Source organism: Oncorhynchus clarkii, chromosome 12 (genome assembly GCF_045791955.1).
Source record: "Oncorhynchus clarkii lewisi isolate Uvic-CL-2024 chromosome 12, UVic_Ocla_1.0, whole genome shotgun sequence".
NCBI classification, from domain to species: domain Eukaryota; kingdom Metazoa; phylum Chordata; class Actinopteri; order Salmoniformes; family Salmonidae; genus Oncorhynchus; species Oncorhynchus clarkii.
This window is the reverse complement of record NC_092158.1, coordinates 28,653,451-28,678,413: the sequence shown is the minus strand read 5'-3', so window position 1 is coordinate 28,678,413 and position 24,963 is coordinate 28,653,451. Positions and strand designations below refer to the sequence as shown.

General features: G+C 43.4%; 1 protein-coding gene across 1 annotated transcript; it reads right to left on the bottom strand.

The window, feature by feature from the left end:
• Positions 1–4,010: 4,010 nt before the first annotated feature.
• Positions 4,011–15,001, bottom strand: LOC139422981 (transcriptional regulator ATRX-like). The gene is given in 16 exon segments (XM_071174520.1): positions 4,011–4,227; positions 4,345–4,481; positions 4,483–4,504; positions 4,795–4,946; positions 9,761–9,827; positions 9,967–11,804; positions 11,923–11,990; positions 12,146–12,255; positions 12,342–12,458; positions 12,594–12,721; positions 12,847–12,899; positions 13,005–13,060; positions 13,159–13,268; positions 13,710–13,955; positions 14,450–14,623; positions 14,745–15,001. Coding segments are annotated over 14 exon segments (3,000 nt in total). The 5' UTR covers positions 13,730–13,955; positions 14,450–14,623; positions 14,745–15,001; the 3' UTR covers positions 4,011–4,105.
• Positions 15,002–24,963: the final 9,962 nt, after the last annotated feature.

Here is a 24,963-nt window from a genome sequence, read left to right as displayed (position 1 = left end):
CACTCATGCTGCCAAACATACCCTTGTAAAACTGACTATCCTAACGGTCCTTGACTTCGGCAAAGTCATTTACAAAATAGCCTCCAACAAACTACTCAGCTAATTGGATGCAGTCTATCACAATGCCATCCGTTTTGTCACCAAAGCCCCATATACTACCCACCACTGCGACCTGTATGCGCTCGTTGGCTGGCCCTCGCTTCATATTCGTCGCCAAACCCACTAGCTCCATCTGTAAGTCTTTTCTAGGTAAAGCCAAGCCTTATCTCAGCTCACTGGTCACCATAGCTGCACCCACCTGTAGCACGCTCTCCAGCAGGTATATTTCACTGGTCACCCCCAAAGCCAATTCCTCCTTTGGCCGCCTTTCCTTACAGTTCTGTGGCCAATGACTGGAACGAATTGCAAAAATCACTAAAGCTTGAGACTCATATCTCCCTCACTAACTTTAAGTACCAGCTGTCAGAGCAGCTTACAGATCGCTGCACCTGCACATAGCCCATCTGTAAATAGCCCATTCAACTACCTCATCCCCATACTGTTATTTATTTATTTTTTGCTCCTTTGCACCCCAGTATCTCTACTTGCACATTCATCTTCTGCACATCTATCACTCCATTGTTTAATTGCTAAATTGTAATTATTTTGCCATTATGGGTTATTTATTGCCTTACCTTCCTTATCTTACCTTATTGGCAAACACTGTATATAGACTTTTTCTATTGTGTTATTGACTGTATGTTTGTTTATTCCATGCGTAACTCTGTGTTGTTGTTTGTGTAACACTGCTTTGCTTTATCTTGGCCAGGTCGCAGTTGTAAATGAGAACTTGTTCTCAACTAGCCTACCTGGTTAAATAAAGGTGAAATAACTCTGTGAAGCATTTATTTGGGCTGCAATTTCTGAGGCTGGTAACTCTACTGAACTTATCCTCTGCAGCAGAGGTAACTCTGGGGCTTCCTTTCCTGTAGCAGTCCTCATGAGAGCCAGTTTCATCATAGCGCTTGATGGTTTTTGCAACAGCACTTGAAGAAACTCTCAAAGTTCTTGAAGTTTTCCAGATTGGGCTGTCTTTTTATACTACCCCTACCTTGTCAAAACACTTACTGATTGGCTCAAACGTATTAAGAATGAAAGAAATTCTGCAAATGAACTTTTAACAAGGCACACCTGTTAATTGAAATACATTCCAGTTGACTACCTCAAGAAGCTGGTTGAAAGAATGCCAAGTGTGCGCAAAGCTATCATCAAGACAAATGGTGGCCCAGCCTGAGCCTGGACTTGAACCCGGTCGAATATCTCTGGAGAGACCTGAAAATAGCTGTGCTGCAACGCTCCACATCCAACCTGACAGAGCTTGAGGATTTGCAGAGAGGAATGGGAGAAACTCCCCAAATGCAGGTGTGCCAAGCTTCTAGGGTCATACCCAAGAAGACTTAAGGCTGTAATCCCTATCAAAGGTGATTCAACGGTGTACTGAGTAAAGGGTCTGAATAATTATGTAAATTTGATATCATTTCAAAAAAAGTATAATAATACATTTGCTAAAAATCTGTATTTGCAGATATAAAATAAGGCTATAACGTAACAAAATGTGGAAAAAGTAATGGGGTCTGAGTACTTTCCAAATGCACTGTATGAAGATGAAGAGCTTTAGTTACTAAGTAAAGGGACTCAGCTGCCACTCCAAAATGAGTTGTACTGCCTCAATGCCTTCCTAGACAAAATTTCTGTGCTCAGGGTGGCAGGAAGATTGTCTCATCTCTTAACTCAGTCAAACACCCTGTAATCATTCCCAAGGAACACCACATCACGAAAATGATAATTGCTCACTACCATGGAAAAGGTGAAACACCAGGGTAAAAGGCCTCACACCATTAATGAGATCAGGTCAAATAACTAATGGATCCCAGGTATTAATCGGGCCGTAGCACCTCATCATTGCCAAAGTGTGACTTAGAAAACTCAGGAGACCCACAGAAGAGCAAAATATGGCTGATCTCCCTCCAGAGCACATGGACTCATCACCTCCCTTTTATCATTAAGCAAGGAAGAAGAGTGCACAAAAGTTATGGTCTTCTCTTCACCTGTTTTTGCTCTCGTGCCGTTCATATTGAAATGTTGGATGACATGTCAACAGATGCCTTCATTAATGGTCTGGGCTGCTTCAAAGCCATATGTGGTGCAGTTCGTCAGATTAAATGTGACCAAGGAAGCAACTTAGTGGGAGCCAAAAATGAACTGAAGGAAGCACTCAAGAAAGTTGACATGGACAGGCTGACTGCGTTTCTCGCTGAGAAACAGTGTGACTTCAGCATGAATGCTCCCCCATTCAAGTAACGTGGGCAGCGTCTGGGAGTGACATATCAGGACAGTGAGGTGTCCTTAGCTCCACACTCTCTTATGGTAGACTAGATGATTCTTCTCTACGAACCTTTTTCTAGGAAGCAATAGCAATTGTAAACAATCGCCCACTCACAGTTGACATCCTCAATGATCCAAACAGTCTTGAGCCACTCACCCCTATCATCTGCTTACTATGAAATCTACCACAGCTCTACCTCCTCCAGGCATGTTCATGAGGGAGGACATATACGCTCGGAAAAGGTGGGGGCATGTTCATTATCTAGCAGAACAGTCTTGGAGTCGCTGGCGAAAAGAGTATCTAGCCAACATCGCCATCAGGCAGTGCTGGCACACCCAGAAGAGAAACCTGCGAATCGGTGTGATGTGATGATGATAGACAATGATCTGCCTAGGAATGAGTGGCGTTTGGGTAGAGTTTCAGAGACTACTGTTGATAAAGATGGACTAGTAAAAAGTCAAAATATGTGTTGGTGATCAGGTGTTAGGCAAGACAGGCAAGCATCTCACCAAGCTGTCAGTATTATAACGACCATTTCAGAAGCTGGTCTTGTTGCTGGAGACTGGTATCTAACCATAATCTCATACTTTTGAATGGTTTGTACTATGATTCCATAACTTTATGATACCCTATTTATGGTCATTTAAAGTACAGAAATAATTTGTGCTTTGTGTTTACCATGTAAATTGCTCCAAATCACTCATGGTTTGGTGGGAGTGTAAATGAAACCCTATAAACAAGTGTCAGACCACAATGTAAATTGGACAGTGCAGTTAAATGAAGAAGAATTTAGGCTTTCTACCAATATCAGATATGTCCATGTCCTTGGAAATGTTCTAGTTACTTACAACCTCATGCTAATCTGCTAATCACATTAGCTCAACTGTCCCGTGGACGGGACTCCGATCCCTAAATACATTTTTAAAAATAAACATTTTGACAGCATGTTTTTTGCCTATTTTACGCACAAAGGGTACATGAGAAATGGGCGCGAGAGAAAAAGGAAAATTACTTTTTTTGTACACGCGTCCTAGAAACAAAGTTAAACTTAGCACCTAGCTGGAAAGAGAACAAGGTATTTACTGTCTTTCAATATTGGTCTTTATAAATCTTTCTAATTCTTTACGGATATTTGTATTGTAATTGATTTTCTGAAGTCTGCTAGGAATATAACATTATTAGCTGTAGCCTAGCTCCAGTGTTGGTTCTGGCTAAAATTAGTTAATCTTGCACCACATTAACAAGCTATTAGCACGTAATCAACTATTTGGGTAGAAATTCTCATGCATATTGATGCATTTGATGTACGAAGCATGCCAATGTAAAGTTGTGTAAAAGTGTATTGTTTGGGCACTGTATTGTTCATATTGTAAGAGCATTTTTGGTTTGTTTCTCCATCAGCTCTTACGGTGTTTATGGAAATGGTATCGCATTAAACTTTCATGAACCATCAGTTTGAGAGTTGACCATTCATTCAGCTGGGGATGCGACAACAAGTGATTGGTTACCTCATCGACACTGGAGTCAGACAGCACAATATATGAGGGTTGCTGCTTCTTCTGTAGATAACTACGGACTGATTCCCTCTCTAGAGGTAGATGATGTAGAGCTAAGGAGACAAAAGAGCAGAAAGTTATTTCACTAATGCACATGTGATGCACATGTAATGAAAGAAATGCACATGTAATGAAAGAAAATTAGGTTTCTTTCCTGGTTAGCAGCGCTGACCAATAAGGAGTCTTATCTTTTGAGCATCTGTTCATTGCCCTCGTTCTCCGATTGGCTCAGCTCTTCACTCATACCAGACTCTTCCTGCTGTGATTGGCTATCATCATCACTACTCTGGCTATCCAATTTCTCACCTGATGCAATGGAAGAAAGCAGAGAATGAGTTTACTCTGGGTAACAGAGCCACTCCACCACTAGGGCACTGATGGTATCCAATCATAGTCGTACCACAGAACCCATCCCATGCAAACCGTTGGTTCTTCTAGACTTCCTGACTTTCTGCTCAATCCCATTTTCATCAGCGGTTTTCTGATCACTTGGATTTCCATTGTCAACGCTGAGCTTGTGGCGTAGCAGACGATGTCTGTGACGTGTTTTACTGGACTCAAGAGGTCAAATTGGAGGTCTCCCCTGCAGCAGAAACAACATGGTATATTGTCAGGAGGACATCATATTCCTATAGTGAATCTCAATGCAACCTGTACACTAACACACAGTAACACAGGGTGATGGTTTAGATCATCACAACAATAATGGGCCTACTTTAAAATGTTCAGTTACTAAGCAACAGGTGATGTCAGATAAGTATTTCAGCCTAATGTCTAAAAAATTGCCTTATTCAAAGGAACACTAAATTGATCTTATTGCTGCATCTCAAAATAAACTTGAAATTGTAGCGGTGGTATGGAGGGATCACTCACCATTCTCATCTGAGCTTTCATCTTTCCCATCTTCTTGCTCCTTTTCTTCCCTGTCAGACTCATCATCATGTGATGACTCCACGTTTGAAGAGAAATCCTCCCCCGATGAGTAGTTGGCTTTGATTTGGGCCAAGAGCATTTTCTTAGCGATTCTTTGAGAAGCAAGGGAGAGAGGGAAAGGGACCGGGGGATCATTTTAATGGTCATCACATCAAATCCATCAAGCACTGATTAATAGGTTTATTCTCTAAAGGAACTTGTCTTTATATAGAAATTAGCAAACAAGATGCAGGATTTCACATTAAACTTAATATTACCAGGAGATACATTTATTCTAGAATTAATGAAAATAACAAGGTAATGTTAGCTATTCTAGTATCATTTTGCAGTCCCCGGCCTGCAAACAGCCAACAATATAGTTTAAGTGACTATGAGAGGGGAAAGGCCATTGCATTAAGTAGTTGAATGTTTTCTTTACTGATGTGAATACACTAGATGACGAAGAGTATGTGGACACCTGCTCATCAAACATTTTATTCCAAAATCATGGGCATTAATATGGAGTTGGTCCCCCTTTGCTGTTATAACAGCCTCCCCTCTTCTGGGAAGGCTTTCCACTAGATGTTGAAATATTGCTGCAGGGACTTGCTTCCATTCAGCCAAGAGCATTAGTGAGTTTGGGCGATTAGGCCTGGCTCGCAGTTGGCATTCCAATTCATCCCAAAGGTGTTCAATGGGGTTGAGGTCAGGGCTCTGTCCAGGCCACTCAAGTTCTTCCACAACAATTTTGACAAACCAATTCTGTATTGACCTCGCTTTGTGCATGGGGCATTGTCATGCTAAAAAAGGAAAGGGCCTTCCCCAAACTGCTGCCACAAAGTCAGAATCGTCTAGAATGTCATGGTATGCTTTAGCGCTAAGATTTATCTTCACTGGAACTAAGGGGTCTAGCCAAAACGATGAAAAACATCCCCAGACCATCATTCCTTCTCTACTGAACTTTACAGTTGGCATTACCAGATTACCAGCTGGCCAAACCCAGATTCGTCAATCGGACTGACAGATGGTGAAGCGTGATTCATCACTTCAGAGAACGCGTTTCCAGAGTCCAATGGTGGTGAGCTTTACACCAGTCCAGCCGACACTTTGCATTGCGCATGATCTTAGGCTGGTGTGAGTCTGCTCAGCCAGACACCAATTTCATGAAACTCCTGACGAACAGTTATTGTGCTGACGTTGCTTCCAGAGGCAGTCTGGAACTCAATAGTGAATGCTGCAATCAAGGACAGACGTGCTACAGCAAATCGGCAGTCCCGTTCTATGAGCTTGTATGGCCTACCACTTCACAGCTGAGCCGTTGTTGCTCCTAGACATTTCCACTTTACAATAACAGCAATTACAGTTCACCTGGGCCGCTCTAGCAGGGCAGAAATTTTACGAATTGACTTTTTGGAAATGTGTCACCCTATGAGTGTCACATTGAAAGTAACTGAGCTCTTCCGTAAGTCCATTCTACTGCCATTTTTTGTCTATGGAGATTGCATGGCTGTGTGCTAAATTTAATAACCTGTCAGCAACAGGTGTGGCTAAAATAGCCAAATCCACAAATTTTAAGGGGTGTAGACATACTTTTGCATATATAATGTATGCTGTGAGCAAATAGAGCTAAAACACTGTCAAGGACGGTTTCACAATTTTGTCTTAACGCAACACATTGAGGAGTCAAAAGTCAGGTGACTTAATGACCTTGTAAACAACCCCTCCATAACAAATATCTAAGACGTATCACTCAGAACAAGATGAACAAACCCAGTCCTATGTAGAATAAGGAAGACATACGAGACATCATAAAGGGTATTAATTTATTACAACGAATAGTTTCTCTTACAGAGTTCATTCAATTACAAAAGTAAGAACATATCCTTGTTTAATGCATGCTCTACAAATAACAGGCCTCTACAAGGCTAACACTACAGCACCTCAGAGCTAAAGACAACATAAATGATTAATTCAATTTGAAAATACGTTTTCTAACCACTGTTTTTTTAGTTGGTACGAAAGAAAGTTTGTAAAGGGTAAAAAAAAAAAAAACAGGGTCAAAATGGTTTTGTAGGGCATTTTCCAAGTTCGATACTCTGAAATACATGTACTTATCCATTTAGACATGAATATGTTTTGCAGAAAGAATCCTTTTGGCAGATAGTAATAGTTGAACGAAGACTCTGATGAAGCCTCAGCGCGAAGTACGTGTACATGATGAGGGCCCCATATGAGGCAGTAACAAACAGCAGCGGCCGGCAACAGCCTCGGCCTGGGCCTTACCTCAAGTGTTTAAACTGGGAAGAGAAAAGTGGAAGAAAAAAAGACACTTCACTACATACTCGTCTCACAGCAATGTTGTAAGGCTGACCTCAGAGGTCACAAAGTTGTGGTTGAATAAAATGCATTACAACCACTCCACAGGACCAGCTTTCAGAGCTGTTGCTTAGGGCATCAAGCTCCTCCAAAGTGAAATGCAATTGCATTTAAACTTTCAATAATTTTAAATGTAGCTAAATGGCCAATAAATGTGGCCTTGCATGCAAAACAGACATGAAAATACTGAAAATATGATTATGGATCAAGTACAATAAACAAAGCATACAAGAAATTCAGCTTGGTGCCTGTGGTAAGAAAGAAAAAAAAGGCTCCAAAATACAGTACAGTAGGCCTAATAATCAGTGTATTTGGTATACTGCTGTTTAGCATCACAAGTCCTCCTTCTCTGCTAAGCCCTCAACCTGTCAGAAGCGATAAATCATCCATTTTAAAATGGAATCAAGCAGAATAGATTGTATTGCCAGTCTGTTCAGAGAGAATCGGATCATCAACCCATCGTATTAGTATGAGTGTGAGAATAGCAGCACGTAAAACAGCCACATCACCACTGGCATATTGCACATGAATGTTATCAATATATCAAAGAAAGAAATGTCCATATGGTAACCATATATCAACAGAATTACCAAATACTAGCAGAAACTTCTATGATTTTACAATGACTTACAGAAATTAGCTAAATCCAGCAGCCACACGGGCAGTGGTGGAAAAAGTACTAAATTGTCATACTGGAGTAAAAAGTAAAGATGCCATAACAGAAAATGACTCAAGTAAAGTAACCCAGTAAAACAGTACTTGAGTTAAAGTGGTTTAAAATTGACTTAAGTAGTGGTGGACTTAATTGTCATACTTGAGTAAATGTAGAAGCTATACATCAAATTCCTTATATTATGCAAACTATTTTATCCACGGACAGCCAGGGGCACACTGCAACACTCAGAAATAATTTATAAAAGGCAGTATTTGTGTCTTTAGTGAGTTCGCCAGATCAGAGGCAGTAGGGATGACAACCCGTTATATTGATAGGTGCGTGAATTTAACTATTTTGCGGTCCTGCCTGAGCATTTGAAATGTACCAAGAACTTTTTGGTGTCCAAGAAAATGGGAGTAAAAATAACCTATTTTCTTTAGGAATGTTGCGGAGTAAAAGTAAAAAAGTTCAAACATGAATAGTACAGATACACAAGAAAATAACTTACGTGGTACTTCAAAGTATTTTTACTTGGTTACTTTTACACCACTGTACAAGGGTTCAGTCATGTACAATACTGCCACCCTAAAGAATGCCTGATCATGAGTTGACCATTAGGGCATGTATAATATCATCAAGGTCTGGGATCTAAATCCCAGTCACTTCAGAAACAACATCAAATTCCATGGTGACTAATTCCCCGTTAGAGGAACATGATTCACCCCATCTAGTATAATGATATCCAGATCTGGCATTTCCAGGTTTGTATTGTGTACACTGGTGTGGATTGGTGGTGTGGTTTATTAGTTAATCATTTCAGGATATGTTTTGCGAAAAACAAAAATTCTACAAAAACATCACCTTGCTGGCTTGTTTTCATGCATGTAACTTGTACTACCATCAGACTATAGATCAAGAACCGAATCCAGATTCAAATGAGTGCAACTTAACATATTTGGAGCAAATAAAATTATACATTATTTACAAATAATACAATCAAATCCTTAACATGGCTTAAAATAAGTTTAAATATTCAGAATACAGTTATTAATTTTTGTAAAAAATTAAAAGACTACTGTATGTGGAAGAAATAAGGATGACTTACAGCAGGGGTGTCAAACATACGGTAGGCGGGCTGGGGGGGCGTGCAATCTACCTTAAACTGACTCAAACCAAATTGAAACTGTAAAAATGATAATCAAACAACATCCATAGTTTCTTGACTGAGTCCAGTTCATTAATAAATCCCAGAAATTAAAGCTAGACAGTCAAGGACCATCGCAAATTCCAAAAACGACGGATAGGAAAAAAATAGCACATTTTGACGGCAAGGAAATATCAAAAATATTCTGTGCGGCCTTCTGGACCTCATTTAAGACTGAATGCGGCCCCGGGGGGGAAATAGTTTGACACCACGGATTTACAGAATTGTTAACCAATGAGAAACTATGAGATAAAAATCATTTGTTTAATCTGTTTTAATAAGTGTATAATGCTTTTGTGCAAACTGATGCATTAAACAGCATTTTCCCCTTCTGCTAATAGACACGTCACATTTAACTTCAAATTAAAGACAAAAATGAATTAAAGAATAGGTAATCAACGAAAACAGAGTGGCATAAGTGGCCTATCATTTATAGCATAGCCTAAGCGAGGTATGAGGAGGGGTTTCTCCCTGCACTTGACATGTACCTCTGAACTTAACACTAGAAATGATATGGGATAGCTGCTGGTTTACTGCAGCTGCAAGTTGGACGAGACCGGTTCGATTGGGACAGGGTCTTGACAACAGAGGAGTCCCCATTATTAGCACTCAACTTAGGGTTCCGTGGCATGGCCTTTCTCCTGCGCCTAGGGTGTGTTACAAACGCTATGTCCGTTTGCTCTGAACCATACCTATTTTCTGGATCGTCATCATCTTCTGCTGCCCAAGAAGGCCCAGACTGGGGCTGCTCTTCATCGCCTACAGAGTACAAAAAAATGGAGGTTAGTTCAACATTTGGCACAGGAAATCTACACTGCAAGCTGAAAATGGTTACAATACAGCTCATGAATGCAGTGCATTGTCTAAAAAGTACAGAGAAAGTGAGAGACCAGCTCACCGGACGACTGGTGGAAAGCTGCTGCCCCCAGTAAGGCCACCTCCTCAGTGATAGGCTTGATCTTCTGGTCACCACTGACATCGCTAGACTCAGAGTCCAGGTCCCCCTCTTCTTGACTGGAAGAGGATGGCGTCTGCTTCATTCTATGCTCGGATTGAGGTGTGCTTTGAGGCTTGGCTGCCTGGGTATTACCCTCCTTGCTGGATGTAGATTCATCCTCTTTCTTGACCTTCCGAGGTCTGCCCCTGGGCCTATGTTGAGGACTATCCTTGCTGGGAGTAGGTTCATCCTCTCTCTTAACCTTCCGAGGCCTCCCCCTGGGCCTGGTCATGGTCTTGATCTCCTTCTGCAGGTCCGGATCGTCACTGGAGGAATCAGAGTCAGAGGAGCGGTCTGGCACCTTGCGTTTCCGGACAACTCTTTCTGGAGAGAGGGGCGTGTTCTTCTTCAGGCCGAAGAGGCATTTCTTGGTCACACTCCGATGGTCTCCATCGTCACTCTCGGCTTCGTCTGAACTACGCGTCATGGCGGCCCGCTGGAGGACAGCTGGGACCTCATCGGAGTCAGAGTCATCAGTTCCTCTCCCAAGCCCTCCCTCGTCAGCTCCTTGAGGCACTTCAGCATTGGGGCTGGTGTCAGGGTCCGAGTCACTCTCACTGTCTGCACCCGAGGGGGTCGGCTGGGTCTTGCCCTCACCTGGCCTGCGCAAGGGTGTGGTCTTTACCCGAGGTGAGCGTCTATTATCTGGTTCCTCTTCCAGTTCCAGAGATTCGCTTCCCTCGGCAGATTCATACTCCCCCTCTGTTACAAGTTCAATAGATTCACAGTCTACCTCCCGTTCCTCCACTTTTTCTTTTCTCTCTTCCTCTTCCTCCTCTGCCTCCAACTCCACTTCCACCTCCAACTCTTGGGGGCCAGAGAGTGGCTCTTGTTCAACAGGGGCAGGTGAAACTTGCACCACCAGTTGTTTTGTCACGTTGCAAGCATCTTCTCCAGGCTTGGAGTTTTTCCGCGGCCTGCCTCTACCTCGTCTGGGAATTATCTCTGTGCCAAGGACACCTTTCATTTCAATTGAGGACGAAGGCCTTCCATCATCCATAAAGCCATTTGAGTCTGAATCATTCTCTTCCAAATGTTCAGCTGCAATTTTCTTTAAGTAATGAAGGCCATTCTTATCAGAAATGTCAATTTCCACACAACCCTCTTGTTCTTGTTGAGGTACATCAGTATCATCAAACGTGGGGTTTTCGCCACCATTTGGCAAACCCATCTCTCTGAACTCCTCCAAAAGGGCTTCCTCCAGAGCCGTCTGAGACTTCTTCAGACCCTTCAGTACTGACTGGAAAGTCTTCAAGTATTGTAGCTTTAACTCAGTTGTCTGTTTCTGCTGCATGCCACCTTGAATGAACTTCACAAAAGTTGTGTTTACAGTGTTTGTAGAGTCCACCAGGTTTTTAGCCTTTTTGGCCATCTCCTCTGGAATTTGAAGGGTGTTGTAGTTGAACACAACGTGACCATCCATGCCACTATGGTTCCAATGACCCACAGGAATGTTTTGAGAATGCCTTGGATGGGAGTCATAATGTCCAGATTTTCCCTCGCCCCTGCCCCTCTTGCGGTGGTCTGGCCACAAATGCCCCAAGTTGTCAAGGACGTTGTCACAAGCGACAACCAGGTCCAGAAGAGGCTCTGGGCTACATACGTAGCAGTACCACTTACTCTCCTCATCCAGGATGCCAGACAACTCTTTTCGCCCCAGGTTCCGCAAAATGCATTTCTTACAGAAGGCATTGGGGCAAAAGTCGCAGCAGATCAGGTTTCCCCCCTCTGCACACCATCTGTAAAAAGCAAATATAATAGATTGAAGTAATGATTAACGTAACAACCTGTATGTTTATTAACATCTCAGGATTTGCTTGGAGCAACTGGTTGTATAAGAGAACCACCCCATCATACCTGCACTGTTCATCCATGCCATCACAATCCTTGCTGATATCATCACTTGAGTAATACTTGAAACAAGACTGAGAAAAATAATAAGACAAGAAAATTAGGAATGGAGCCCCTAAAAATGTAGATGAGCTCAACAACATTATTGGAGAATGCCCATTATAACCAATGTGATTTAAGCCTATTTATTTCATTGACCCATTCTTTGACAGACCCAGGATCCTCTCACCTTGCAAATAAGTACTTTGAGTACTGGATGCTGATAGAAGGAGTCCCTCTGGAAGTGGTTAACTTGCTGGCCACAGGCTGTACAGCTAACGATCTCCAAGTGTTCACCACCTACAAACACACATCAATCGTCATTCTGCGGCACACTATTTTAAGGTAAAGGATATCTCTTTTCCCATTTATTAACGAAATCTCACCTCCACGTCTCCTAGAAAAAGCTCTCTTCAGACTGCCAGATTTTCCACAACGGAATTCGGGACCTCTGAAGTCATCTCTGACATTTTCCACTGGCTCAGGCCTCACCAGTACAGTGCCTGTGCATAAGACATGTAAAAACCCATGAATGAAGACCAAAGCATTTTCAGTTCATAAATGCATTATTACATTATTCATTTTCAGTGTAAATATCTCTGTACAGTTTAATTGCAAGCAGTAGTAAAAAAACTAACCTTTCGGTAATCTTGTTACATCAGGATAACCGTTTGAATTGATGATCAAGCCGTCATCATCATCATCACTTTCATTTGAAGCACCAGATTCATCCAGTCCACTGTGTTTAATCACAACTGAAGGTTTTCTGTAATACAAGTGACATCCATTATAGTATGCACATACATCAAAATACTGTGTTTTTATGTTTCCCCATCCATAAACAATGTACATGAACTATCAAATTAGTCAAAATATCAGAAGGAAGCCCACCTCCTGGAACCACATCCAGACTGCTTCAAGGTGTCGGTTGAGGTCTGTTGAGGCTGTATTCAACAAGAACATTTTACAAATATATCTTCTAGATCTGCATCAACACTGAATACTCTTTGGTCTATAACCGCATAAACGGATATTTCTCATGATAATACCTCAAGAGGGGTTCGGTCTGTTGAGTGTGGCTCCACACAGTCCTTGTTTGTCATACCTGTGAATTAAAAATCAGTAGGCAATTGTGAGTCACTACTAATATTACAACAAACACCACCACGCCTGAGTTAAAGTTTCACTTATTAAAGTTCTCACCATCAGGACTTTCTGTCACCAGTCTGTCCTCATCATCCTCTGGAGCATGAGCCAGGAATTCATGCAGTTTGGTCACCAACACATCGAGCTTGCTCGTGCCAGGAGGAACGCTAAAAATAACGAATAGAATGACCAGTAATTAAACATATGTCCTCAATCATGCGAGTTTCTTTCAACACCCCCCCCCCCCCCCTCCATCGGTCCATTTCCTTCAGGCACAGTTATTATCATGATTCAATACTTGGCTAGTAATGCATTCCAGATCATTGACAAAACAATTTAGTTAGCTAACGTTAGCTAGCTAATATTCGCTAGTAGCTATCATACTTAAATATCAAACAAAATGAATAACTTTGGGTACAGATATGTGGCCATATTGATGCACGTACTAGTTTAATGTAAATCTTACAAGTAGGACTAGAAGCTTCAATGTGAGAACTGACTAACTAGCTACTTTAGGACTATCTGCAGCAAATAAACTAGCTAGTTAGCTATTGCTTGCCCGATTAGCTTGCTCAGGCAGCTGGAGACCTTTGCTATATTAACGTTACCTGAGCATCTCTGAGGACATCTTGAGCTGGTCAAATGCACCTTATGCAAACGGCGCACTATATGGGCTTATTCCCCCCAAAATTTCACAATTACCCTCATTATTGCAAGTAATTTCTGCTCAGATTTCTAACACAATGCCAGACACCGACAGAGGCGCTAGCTAAGCAAAAATGGCGCTGTTTCTCCGATGCCTTCGTCATTGCGACTGCGCAGACTTGAAAATGGGCGCGTTCCAGTCTGTAGACCTACCACAGAAAGAACAATGAGCTAGTTATAAAAATATATATATATTTGGGCGTACTGTATCTCGGTATAAAGAATGTAGCTGTGTTCGAATACTCAAACTGTATACTACCTACTATTAGTTCATTTTAGTATAATGTAAACGAAACGTATCATTTCAATTGAGCCTACTACAGTTTCACCTGTCTACCGGAAGTTGATTATGTTGCTATGCAACATCTTGCTAGCTTGTTAGTGTAACAAATGACTAGCTAGACATTTTATGATTTCGGGTGTTTCGTAAATTCAATCTGGAGTGCGTTTGGGCGTTCATAAATACAGAGCATTGTCAGATTGTCTGTTTGTACATCCAGAGCCCACACTGGACACTCTGGCTGAGGAATAGGGTTGAACCGAGTGTTCAACGGCAGTCAAGCACCCAAGCTAACTGGCTAACGTTGGCTAGCTACTTCCAGACACAAATGAGAGAACACTTCACTCTGACCATTTTACTCACCCTAGCAGAGATGGTTAGGCTGTTTTCATTTCATCCAGAGCGTTAGTGACTGTAACTGTGCTGTTGGCAAAAACATTTTTTTGCCAACGTTCACTGATAACGGCCACATTCAACAGTGTTGAGCATTCCTACATTAATCAGATATGTGCTCTGGCATGCTCAGATGAGAGTGCTCTGAAATCGGAGTAAATAGCCAGAATTAACAATGCCCATTGAGAACGCACGACTATAGCACTTAGCTAAGAATGTGAATAATCAAGTCAATTAACGTTGTGTAGTTAGTTAATATACTAACCTGGCAAGTTCGATGTATTAGCCAAATAACGTTAGTTAACTAGCTAACATATCGTAACATACTGCTGTAATGCTATGCGGTTCGTAAGGATATTGTAGCTAACAAATTGTCAGTCATCATAACTTATTTGCAAAGTCATTACTTTATTACATTGCTCAACATTTTCTTAACATTTGTCATAGTTAGTTAAAGCAATTCATTAGTATCCACTCTCGTCGAACTTCGCCTGTATATTTTCCGCCATTTTCTTCACATCTGAAAACGTTGTGAAGCCACACCCATTTTCTGAAGATTGGCATTATGGGACCTAAAAGCATGGAAATACGTCCACTGCTTGTATACTTCTTATTTTGGCGAATTTAGTATGACATCCGGGAACTTTTGGCATACTAACTATATCCATACTATGACCTATAAGCATACTTTATACTCAATGTACATCAGAAATAGTGCAGTTAGTATGAGGCAGCAGTCCAAACACTTCTGATGACGTTTCATTTTTTAATTTCACTTTTATTTAACCAGATAGGCTGGTTGAGAACAAGTTCTCATTTACAACTGTGACCTGGCCATGACGTCTAACGAGTATACACTTCATGAATTCTGGGAAGAAGTGTTTAAATGTTTTATTATAAAAAATGTTTTATTAACAACAAATCAATACAGGAAGTACAAGTGGGAACACAAGTATATATAAATAAAATACAAAGGACAATTGGGCTAGGGGGTACAATATCACATTACACAAGGATCTAAGGGACATACATACACTTATTATTCTAACAGATTTTTTGTTAGTAGAGTATTTAATTGTCTTAAAATACAATTCAATTTATTTTTGTAAGGGAAGAAAATGTGGTGTTTTGTTTGTAAATGTATATTTGTGAATATGAAATTTGGCCAAAATAATAATGCAATTAATTACATTTTAAAAAATTATATCGTAGGTAAGCAGTCCATCTGTCCACAATAGTGTAAGATATTCATAAATGTGTTCAATTATAAATCTACTGATGTCTTGCCACAGTTTTCTTACATGAATACAATGCCAAAAAAGATGCAACACTGTTTCTGGGTGGTCATTACAAAAAGAACAATTTGAGTTGATGTTGTCCTTAAACGTCTTCATATAGTGGTAGGCAGGATAATATTTATGAATAATTTCAATGGAAACTTCCTTAATTTTGTTAAATCAAATCAAATCAAATTTATTTATGTAGTGTCTTAACACTTAGTACTTATTTATGTAATAAGAAAGACTCGGAATACAAGCAATTGAACTGGAGCTTCACATTTACTCAAACTAGTTAGTACCAGAATAACATAGAACAATACTGCGCATGACCAAGGGTGCTCCATCCTTAAAGGGGACATCAGTAATTAACAGAACATAACATTCCTTCTCTTATACAATCAGAGTTACTTTTACCAAACCACAACTGAAACATTTCACAGAACTTGTTGTAGTTATTTTGCATCTTTTAAATTGAACTTGAACAGTTCGTTTTTGTTTGTTTGTTTATAAGTCTAGTCTGTCTGGTGGACGGTGCCTTCGTTCTGGGTAGCGCCTCAGATTGTCTGGAGGCTCCTGAACATCCTCAGTGTGTGCTTGTTCCATTATAGCGTCTGCTATAGCAGCACCTTCATCAACACGTTCCCTTCTTTCAGCCTGGGGTCTCTCTACTGCCCCACCGTCCTCTACAGTTCCCTGTGTGTCACTCTCAGGAGCTCTCTGCGCCTGTTCTCTCTCGATTGTTGTGCTGCTTTCCCTGGAATGCATTTGGTTAATGTGACGCCGCCACATTATGTCTGGGCTCACTTGAACCTGGTAAGTTCTGGGTCCCGTTTGTGTGTGTACGGTCCCTCTTGTCCATTTCCCTCCTCTTCTGTAGTCTCGCACCATCACTTCCTGTCCTGTTTGGAGATGGCGCTCCCGGCCACCGGAGAGCATCTTGGCTTGTTTGTTCAGCACTTCATTACGCCTGTTTGGCTTCATGATGTCCAGCTGTGTGCGGAGAGGCCTCCCGAACATCAGTGCGGCTGGGCTTTCATTTGTCGTGGCATGTGGGGTGTTTCGGTAGGAGGCCAGGAACTCGCTAGGAGGCCAGTTTTGTTTGCAAAGTCCCTTCGTCTCGTTTTGCTGCACGGAGTCCTTGCTTTAGGGTTTGCACAAAGCGTTCTGCCAGCCCATTGGTGGCAGGGTGGTACGGAGCTGAGGTTGAGTGTTTGATTCCATTTACTGACATGAATCTTGTAAACTCGTCACTTACAAAAGCTTGCGCGTTGTCACTTACCAGCTGCAGTGGCAAACCGAAGCGTGCAAACGTTGTTCTGAGACACTCTATCGTCTGAGCTGAGGTGGAGGAGTCAGTGCAAAACACCTCTGGCCATTTGGAATGGGCATCAACTATAACCAGAAACATGTGCTTTTCAAAGGGACCAGCGTAGTCCACATGAATTCTCTGCCATGGCTCTGCGGGCCATTCCCATGGGTGGACTGGGACAGGAGCAGGCATGTGAAGGGTTTCCAAACATCCACTACAGTTCTTTGCCATATTTTCTATCTGTTGGTCCAGACCTGGCCACCAGAAGTGGCTCCTTGCGAGCAGCTTCATTTTGACAATTCCAACATGACCTTCATGTAGTTGCTGCAAGACTAGATGTTGGCATTTCTGGGGTATCATGACTCTCATTCCCCACATCAAACATCCTTGGTACGTTGTATTTTCGTTTCTCCGCTGGAAATACGGAGTCAGCTCCTTTCTGCCAGTAGCTGGCCATCCTGACATGGTGTAGGTGTACACTTTTGACAAGGTCACATCTTTCCTTGTCTCCTGTTTGATAACTGTGCTTGTGACAGGTAGGGCCTCGAGCTGAGCGGTATGGAACTGCATCCACCCTCCTTTGTCTTTCTCTTGTACACGGCAGTCTGGATAATCCATCTGCATTTGTGTGGAGGGATGACGGCTTAAACTCAATGTCATACATATGACTGGCAAGGAACAGGGCATATCGCTGTAACCTGGCTGCTGTCATTGCCGGAATGCCTTTCTTTGGACTGAAAATGGAAAGCAACGGCTGGTGATCTGTAACCAGTGTGAAACGCTTGCCATATAGGTATGCGTGGAATTTCTTGACGCCCCACACTAGTGCCAGTGCTTCTTTGTCGATTTGTGAGTAGTTTTTCTCTGCATCATTCAATGTTCGTGACGCAAATGCAACTGGCCTCTCTGACCCATCTTTCAGTGTGTGTGAAAGGACTGCCCCTAATCCATAAGGGGACGCATCACAAGCCAACTTCACTGGCATTTCAGGGTCGTAATGCATCAGGACCTGTTCAGATGTTATGAGCCGTTTTGCCTCCAGAAATGCATTTTCACACTGCTCTGTCCACCGCCATGTCCTATTCTTTTCCAGGAGCTGATTTAGAGGCTGGAGTACTGCTGAAAGGTTTGGGAGGAATCTTCTGTAGTAATTGATCAGTCCCGTGAAAGATCTTACTTCTGTGATATTTTGTGGTCGTGGTGCCTGTACCACTGCCTCAATTTTGTCCTGTGTTTTGTGCAATCCATTGCAGTCAATCTCATGTCCACAGAAGACAATCTTGTCTTTGAAGAACTCACACTTCTTTAAGTTTGCCTGTAGACCATACTCTTTCAGTCTTTTCAGGACCTCTTCCAGGTTAGCCAGGTGCTCTTTGTCGGTGCGTCCTGTTATGATCATGTCATCCAGGATACACTGGGTTCCTGGGATTCCTTGCAAAATCTGGTCAATAGTTTGTTGCCAAATGGCTGGGGCTGATGCAATGCCAAAAACCAGGCGGTTATACCTGTATAGACCTTTGTGTGTGTTTATTGTCAGGTACTGTTTGGAACTCTCTTCAACCGGTAGCTGCAGGTAAGCCTGTTTCAGATCGATTTTACTGAAGTGTTTCCCACCAGCTAGTGCAGCAAAGATGTCATCCAGACGTGGTAGGGGGTATTGGTCCACATGCAACATTGAATTCACAGTTACCTTGAAGTCCCCACACATTCTAACAGACCCGTCTTTCTTCACAATAGGAACTATGGGTGTGGCCCATTCGCTTCTGTCCACTTTCGTCAGGATCCCTGTATCCTGCAAGCGATCGATTTCCGCTTCCACCTTTGGTCTCAGGGAGTATGGAACAGATCTGGCTTTGCAGAATTTCGGGGTTGCGTCATCTCTTAGTACAAGTTTTGCTGTGAAGCCTTTTACTGTTCCCATCTGATCACTGAAAACTGTGTTGTATTTCTTCCGCAAGTGTTCCAGTGTTTGGTCTGTGCCTTTCTCTTTGGACTGGAACGTGTGGAGCATTTTCAAGTCACACCAATTCAGCTTTATTTTTGAAAGCCATTCCCTGCCAAATAATGGGGGGCCAGTTCCAGGCACCACATACAGCTGTAACTGCTATGTTTGCCCTCCATAATGCACTCTGACCTGCAACGCCCCCATTGGGCTCAATCTCTCTCCTGAGTATGTCTTCAGCAACACATTTGTGTTCTTCAGCTTGATAGCCTTAAAGTGCTCATTGTAGACAGTAGTGGAAATTATAGACACTGCAGATCCTGTGTCCAGCTCCATTTTGAGGGGTTTGCCTTCGATATCTGGTGTCACCCATATTATGCTACTGCTGGGAGAAGTCACTGTGTTTAACTCCATTGTACCAATTAATCGTTCATCTGAATCACTGCCACTGTTCTCTGCTAGTGCATTCACCAACCCTTTAATTTTCTCAGTTTTACTGTTGTGACTGAATTTTGCTTTGCATGCTCTTTGAATGTGCCCCCTTCTACTGCATTTGTGACAAATTTCGTCTTTGAAACGGCAGTCCTCTGCTTTGTGACCATCTCTGTCACACCTGTTGCATTTTTCGGCCACACGGGGGCGCTGTCGACTGCGTGAAAACTTGTGCAGGGAAATTTGTGACAGGTCAGTACTTCTTTTACTTTGCAACTCAAATGCATCTTTAGTCGCGATTTCCATAGCCACAGCAATTTCAACAGACTTTGCAAACGTGAGCTCTGATTCTGTGAGCAAACGTTTTTGAATGTGTTCATGTTTCAGTCCACACACAAATCTATCCCTTAATGTGTCATTTAGGTTCTCTCCCAACTGGCAATGTTCAGACAGTTTCTTCAACACTGCTACATATGTACTAACACCCTCCCCCTCATTCTGATCTCTCTTGTGGAAACGAAAACGTTCCGCGATGAGGAGTGGTTTAGGTGATAGGTGATTTTGCAATATCTCCACAATCTCTGTGAATGTTTTATTTGAGGGCTTCAGAGGGGCAGTCAGATCTCTTAGCAAACTGCATGTTTTTGGGCCAATTAAACTCAACAACGCTGGTACTCTTTTGTTATCAGCAATGTCGTTTGCAATGAAGTACTGTTCCAGTCGTTCAATGTAAGTTGCCCAGTTTTCTTGCGTGTCATCAAACACATCTATTTTCCCGATGCTAGCCATTCTCTTTACCTCCGGCTCCACGGGTCTTTGATCTGCCGCCTCGTTCTCGTTAGCTCTCCCCTCGTCTTCACTGCTTGCTAGCTGTTGTGCTACAGGGTCAAAATCTTCCTCTCTTCCTACGAACTCCATCTGTATTCGTGATGCACACTGCAGGTAATCATCCTCGTCGCCATTGTAGTGTCTTAACACTTAGTACTTATTTATGTAATAAGAAAGACTCGGAATACAAGCAATTGAACTGGAGCTTCACATTTACTCAAACTAGTTAGTACCAGAATAACATAGAACAATACTGCGCATGACCAAGGGTGCTCCATCCTTAAAGGGGACATCAGTAATTAACAGAACATAACAATTTATATAGCCCTTCGTACATCAGCTGATATCTCAAAGTGCTGTACAAAAACCCAGCCTAAAACCCCTTAACAAGTAGGTATGTGTGTGGCAACATCCAAACTTTTTTTCCAACAGATATTATCAATAAATCCATTCCAATAAGGCATGACATAAGGTATAGATACAACATCATGCTGAAACAAGGTTGTTGAATGGACCAAAAGAGAAACAAATCTTTCCTACTGATGAGTCAACAGGGTCAATGGAAAGTAGGCTCTGAGGGTCAGGTCTTGACACGTTCCTGAATAATGCAGCAACACCTGAGGGAATGGCATCTAAAACAATTGCAAAATCTTTAGGTGTTACAGGGACCTTGTAAAGTGATAAGAATTCCTTATAACTAAGTAAAAGACCCTCTACATTTACCAGTTGGCTCACCAATAGGATATTATTTCGGGAACCAATATTCCAAAAACAAAGAAGTATTTTTATACAATATATCCCGATTATTCCATGTATAATATCTGTGTGGAGAAAAATTATGCTTATAAATTAAGGACCATGACAAGAAAACCTGCCGATGAAAAGCAGAACTTTGTCAATATTATAATTTCAAACCAACATGAAGTTAAGGGCACCAAAAGTATAGAAGACATGATGAGGAATAGAATTCCACATAGAAGTGGGTCTTCTTAGGAATTGTTTTATCCAATTGATCTTAAAAGTATTATTTAAGGTAGTAAAGTCCAGAAAATTCAGCCCACCTGTTATGCACGTGAGTGAGGACCCAAAAGCGGTTTAACAAAAACAGAGTCCTTTAATGTCAAAACACAGGTAAGACATAGATCCTCTTCAAATGTATATGATGGCAAAATAAACAACCCGCAGAGAGGGCGACAAATGAAACAAAGTCCTTCTGATAATCACAGAAGAGTTCCCCTTCTAGCAGCAGAGGAGAATAGATGGGTTAGCGGCGACAGACTGCTGGTCTCTCTGGGTAGGCGCGGGTCGTAGAGGACAGAGGTACCTGATCACACGTAGCATCAGATGAACAGGCAGATTCCGACAGGACAGGACAAGGGTGAAGCAAACGAGACGATAGTTTGGTTCTGGCATGAGAAACTCAAACGAGAATCTGACAAAGACAGAAGCAGGAACAGAGAGAGAAATAGAGACCTAATCAGAGGGAAAAAAGGGAACAGGTGGGAAAAGGGTGAACGAGGTAGTTAGAGAAGATGAGGAGCAGCTGGGGGAAGGAGAGGAAGAGAAGGTAACCTAATACGACCAGCAGAGGGAGACGGAGTGAAGAGAAAGAACAGGAACAAGACATAATATGACAATACATGACAGTACCCCCCCACTCACCGAGCGCCTCCTGGCGCACTCGAGGAGGAAACCTGGCGGCAACAGAGGAAATCATCGATCAGCGAACGGTCCAGCACGTCCCGAGAGGGAACCCAACTCCTTTCCTCAGGACCGTACCCCTCCCAATCCACTAGGTACTGATGACCACGGCCCCGAGGACGCATGTCCAAAATCTTACGGACCCTGTAGATAGGTGCGCCCTCGACAAGGATGGGGGGGGGGGGAGACGAGCGGGGGCGCGAAGAACGGGCTTAACACAGGAGACATGGAAGACCGGGTGGACGCGACGAAGATATCGCGGAAGAAGAAGTCGCACTGCGACAGGATTAATGATCTGAGAAATACGGAACGGACCAATGAACCGCGGGGTCAACTTGCGAGAAGCTGTCTTAAGGGGAAGGTTCTGAGTGGAGAGCCAAACTCTCTGACCGCGACAATATCTAGGACTCTTGGTTCTACGCTTATTAGCTGCTCTCACAGTCTGCGCCCTATAACGGCAAAGTGCAGACCTGACCCTCTTCCAGGTGCGCTCGCAACGTTGGACAAAAGCCTGAGCGGAGGGGACGCTGGACTCGGCGAACTGAGACGAGAACAGCGGAGGCTGGTACCCGAGGCTACTCTGAAAAGGAGATAGCCCGGTCGCAGACGAAGGAAGCGAGTTGTGGGCGTATTCTGCCCAGGGGAGCTGTTCTGACCAAGACGCAGGGTTACGAAAAGAAAGACTGCGTAAGATGCGACCAATAGTCTGATTGGCCCGTTCTGCTTGACCGTTAGACTGGGGGTGAAAGCCGGAAGAGAGACTGACGGAAGCCCCAATCAAACGGCAAAACTCCCTCCAAAATTGAGACGTGAATTGCGGACCCCTGTCCGAAACGACGTCTGACGGAAGGCCATGAATTCTGAAAACATTCTCGATGATGATTTGTGCCGTTTCTTTAGCAGAAGGGAGCTTAGCGAGGGGAATAAAATGAGCCACCTTAGAGAACCTATCGACAACCGTAAGAATAACAGTCTTCCCCGCTGAGGAAGGCAGTCCGGTGATAAAATCTAAGGCGATGTGCGAGGCCGGCAGGAGGGGAGTTACCGGACTTAGTCTGCGCGCAGACCGAACAAGCAGCCACGAAACGACGCGTGTCATGCTCCCGAGTGGGCCACCAAAAACGCTGGCGAATGGAAGCAAGCGTACCCCGAACGCCGGGGTGGCCGGCTAACTTGGCAGAGTGAGCCCACTGAAGAACGGCCAGACGAGTAGGAACGGGAACGAAAAGAAGGTTCCTAGGACAAGCGCGCGGCGACGGAGTGTGAGTGAGTGCTTGCTTTACCTGCCTCTCAATTCCCCAGACAGTCAACCCGACAACACGCCCCTCAGGGAGAATCCCCTCGGGGTCAGTGGAGGCTACTGAAGAACTGAAGAGACGAGATAAAGCATCAGGCTTGGTGTTCTTAGAGCCCGGACGATAAGAAATTACGAACTCGAAACGAGCGAAAAACAGCGCCCAACGAGCCTGACGCGCATTAAGTCGTTTGGCAGAACGGATGTACTCAAGGTTCCTATGGTCAGTCCAAACGACAAAAGGAACGGTCGCCCCCTCCAACCACTGTCGCCATTCGCCTAGGGCTAAGCGGATGGCGAGCAGTTCGCGGTTTCCCACATCATAGTTACGTTCCGACAGGCGATGAGAAAAATACGCGCAAGGGTGGACCTTGTCGTCAGAGAGGGAGCGCTGAGAAAGAATGGCTCCCACGCCCACCTCTGACGCGTCAACCTCGACAACGAACTGTCTAGAGACGTCAGGTGTAACAAGGATAGGTGCGGATGTAAAACGATTCTTGAGGAGATCAAAAGCTCCCTGGGCGGAAACGGACCACTTAAAGCACGTCTTGACAGAAGTAAGGGCTGTGAGAGGAGCTGCCACCTGACCGAAATTACGGATGAAACGACGATAGAAATTCGCGAAGCCGAGAAAGCGCTGCAGCTCGACGCGTGACTTAGGGACGGGCCAATCAATGACAGCTTGGACCTTAGCGGGATCCATCTTAATGCCTTCAGCGGAAATAACAGAACCGAGAAATGTGACGGAGGAGGCATGAAAAGTGCACTTCTCAGCCTTCACAAAAAGACAATTCTCTAAAAGGCGCTGGAGGACACGTCGAACGTGCTGAACATGAATCTGGAGTGACGGTGAAAAAATCAGGATATCGTCAAGGTAAACGAAAACAAAGATGTTCAGCATGTCTCTCAGGACGTCATTGACTAATGCCTGAAAGACAGCTGGAGCGTTAGCGAGGCCGAAAGGAAGAACCCGGTATTCAAAGTGCCCTAACGGAGTGTTAAACGCCGTTTTCCACTCGTCCCCCTCCCTGATGCGCACGAGATGGTAAGCGTTACGAAGGTCCAACTTAGTGAAAAACCTGGCTCCCTGCAGGATCTCGAAGGCTGAAGACATAAGAGGGAGCGGATAACGATTCTTCACTGTTATGTCATTCAGCCCTCGATAATCTATGCAGGGGCGCAGGGACCCGTCCTTCTTCTTAACAAAAAAAAACCCGCTCCGGCGGGAGAGGAGGAGGGGACTATGGTACCGGCGTCAAGAGCTACAGACAAATAATCTTCGAGAGCCTTACGTTCGGGAGCCGACAGAGAGTATAGTCTACCCCGGGGGGGAGTGGTTCCCGGAAGGAGATCAATACTACAATCATACGACCGGTGTGGAGGAAGAGAGGTGGCCCTGGACCGACTGAACACCGTGCGCAGATCGTGATATTCCTCCGGCACCCCTGTCAAATCACCAGGCTCCTCCTGTGAAGAAGAGACAGAGGAAACAGGAGGGATAGCAGACATTAAACATTTCACATGACAAGAGACGTTCCAGGAGAGGATAGAATTACTAGATCAATTAATAGAAGGATTATGACAAACTAGCCAGGGATGGCCCAAAACAACAGGTGTAAAAGGTGAACGAAAAATTTAAAAAGAAAGGGTTTCGCTATGATTACCAGAGACAGTGAGGGTTAAAGGTAGCGTCTCACG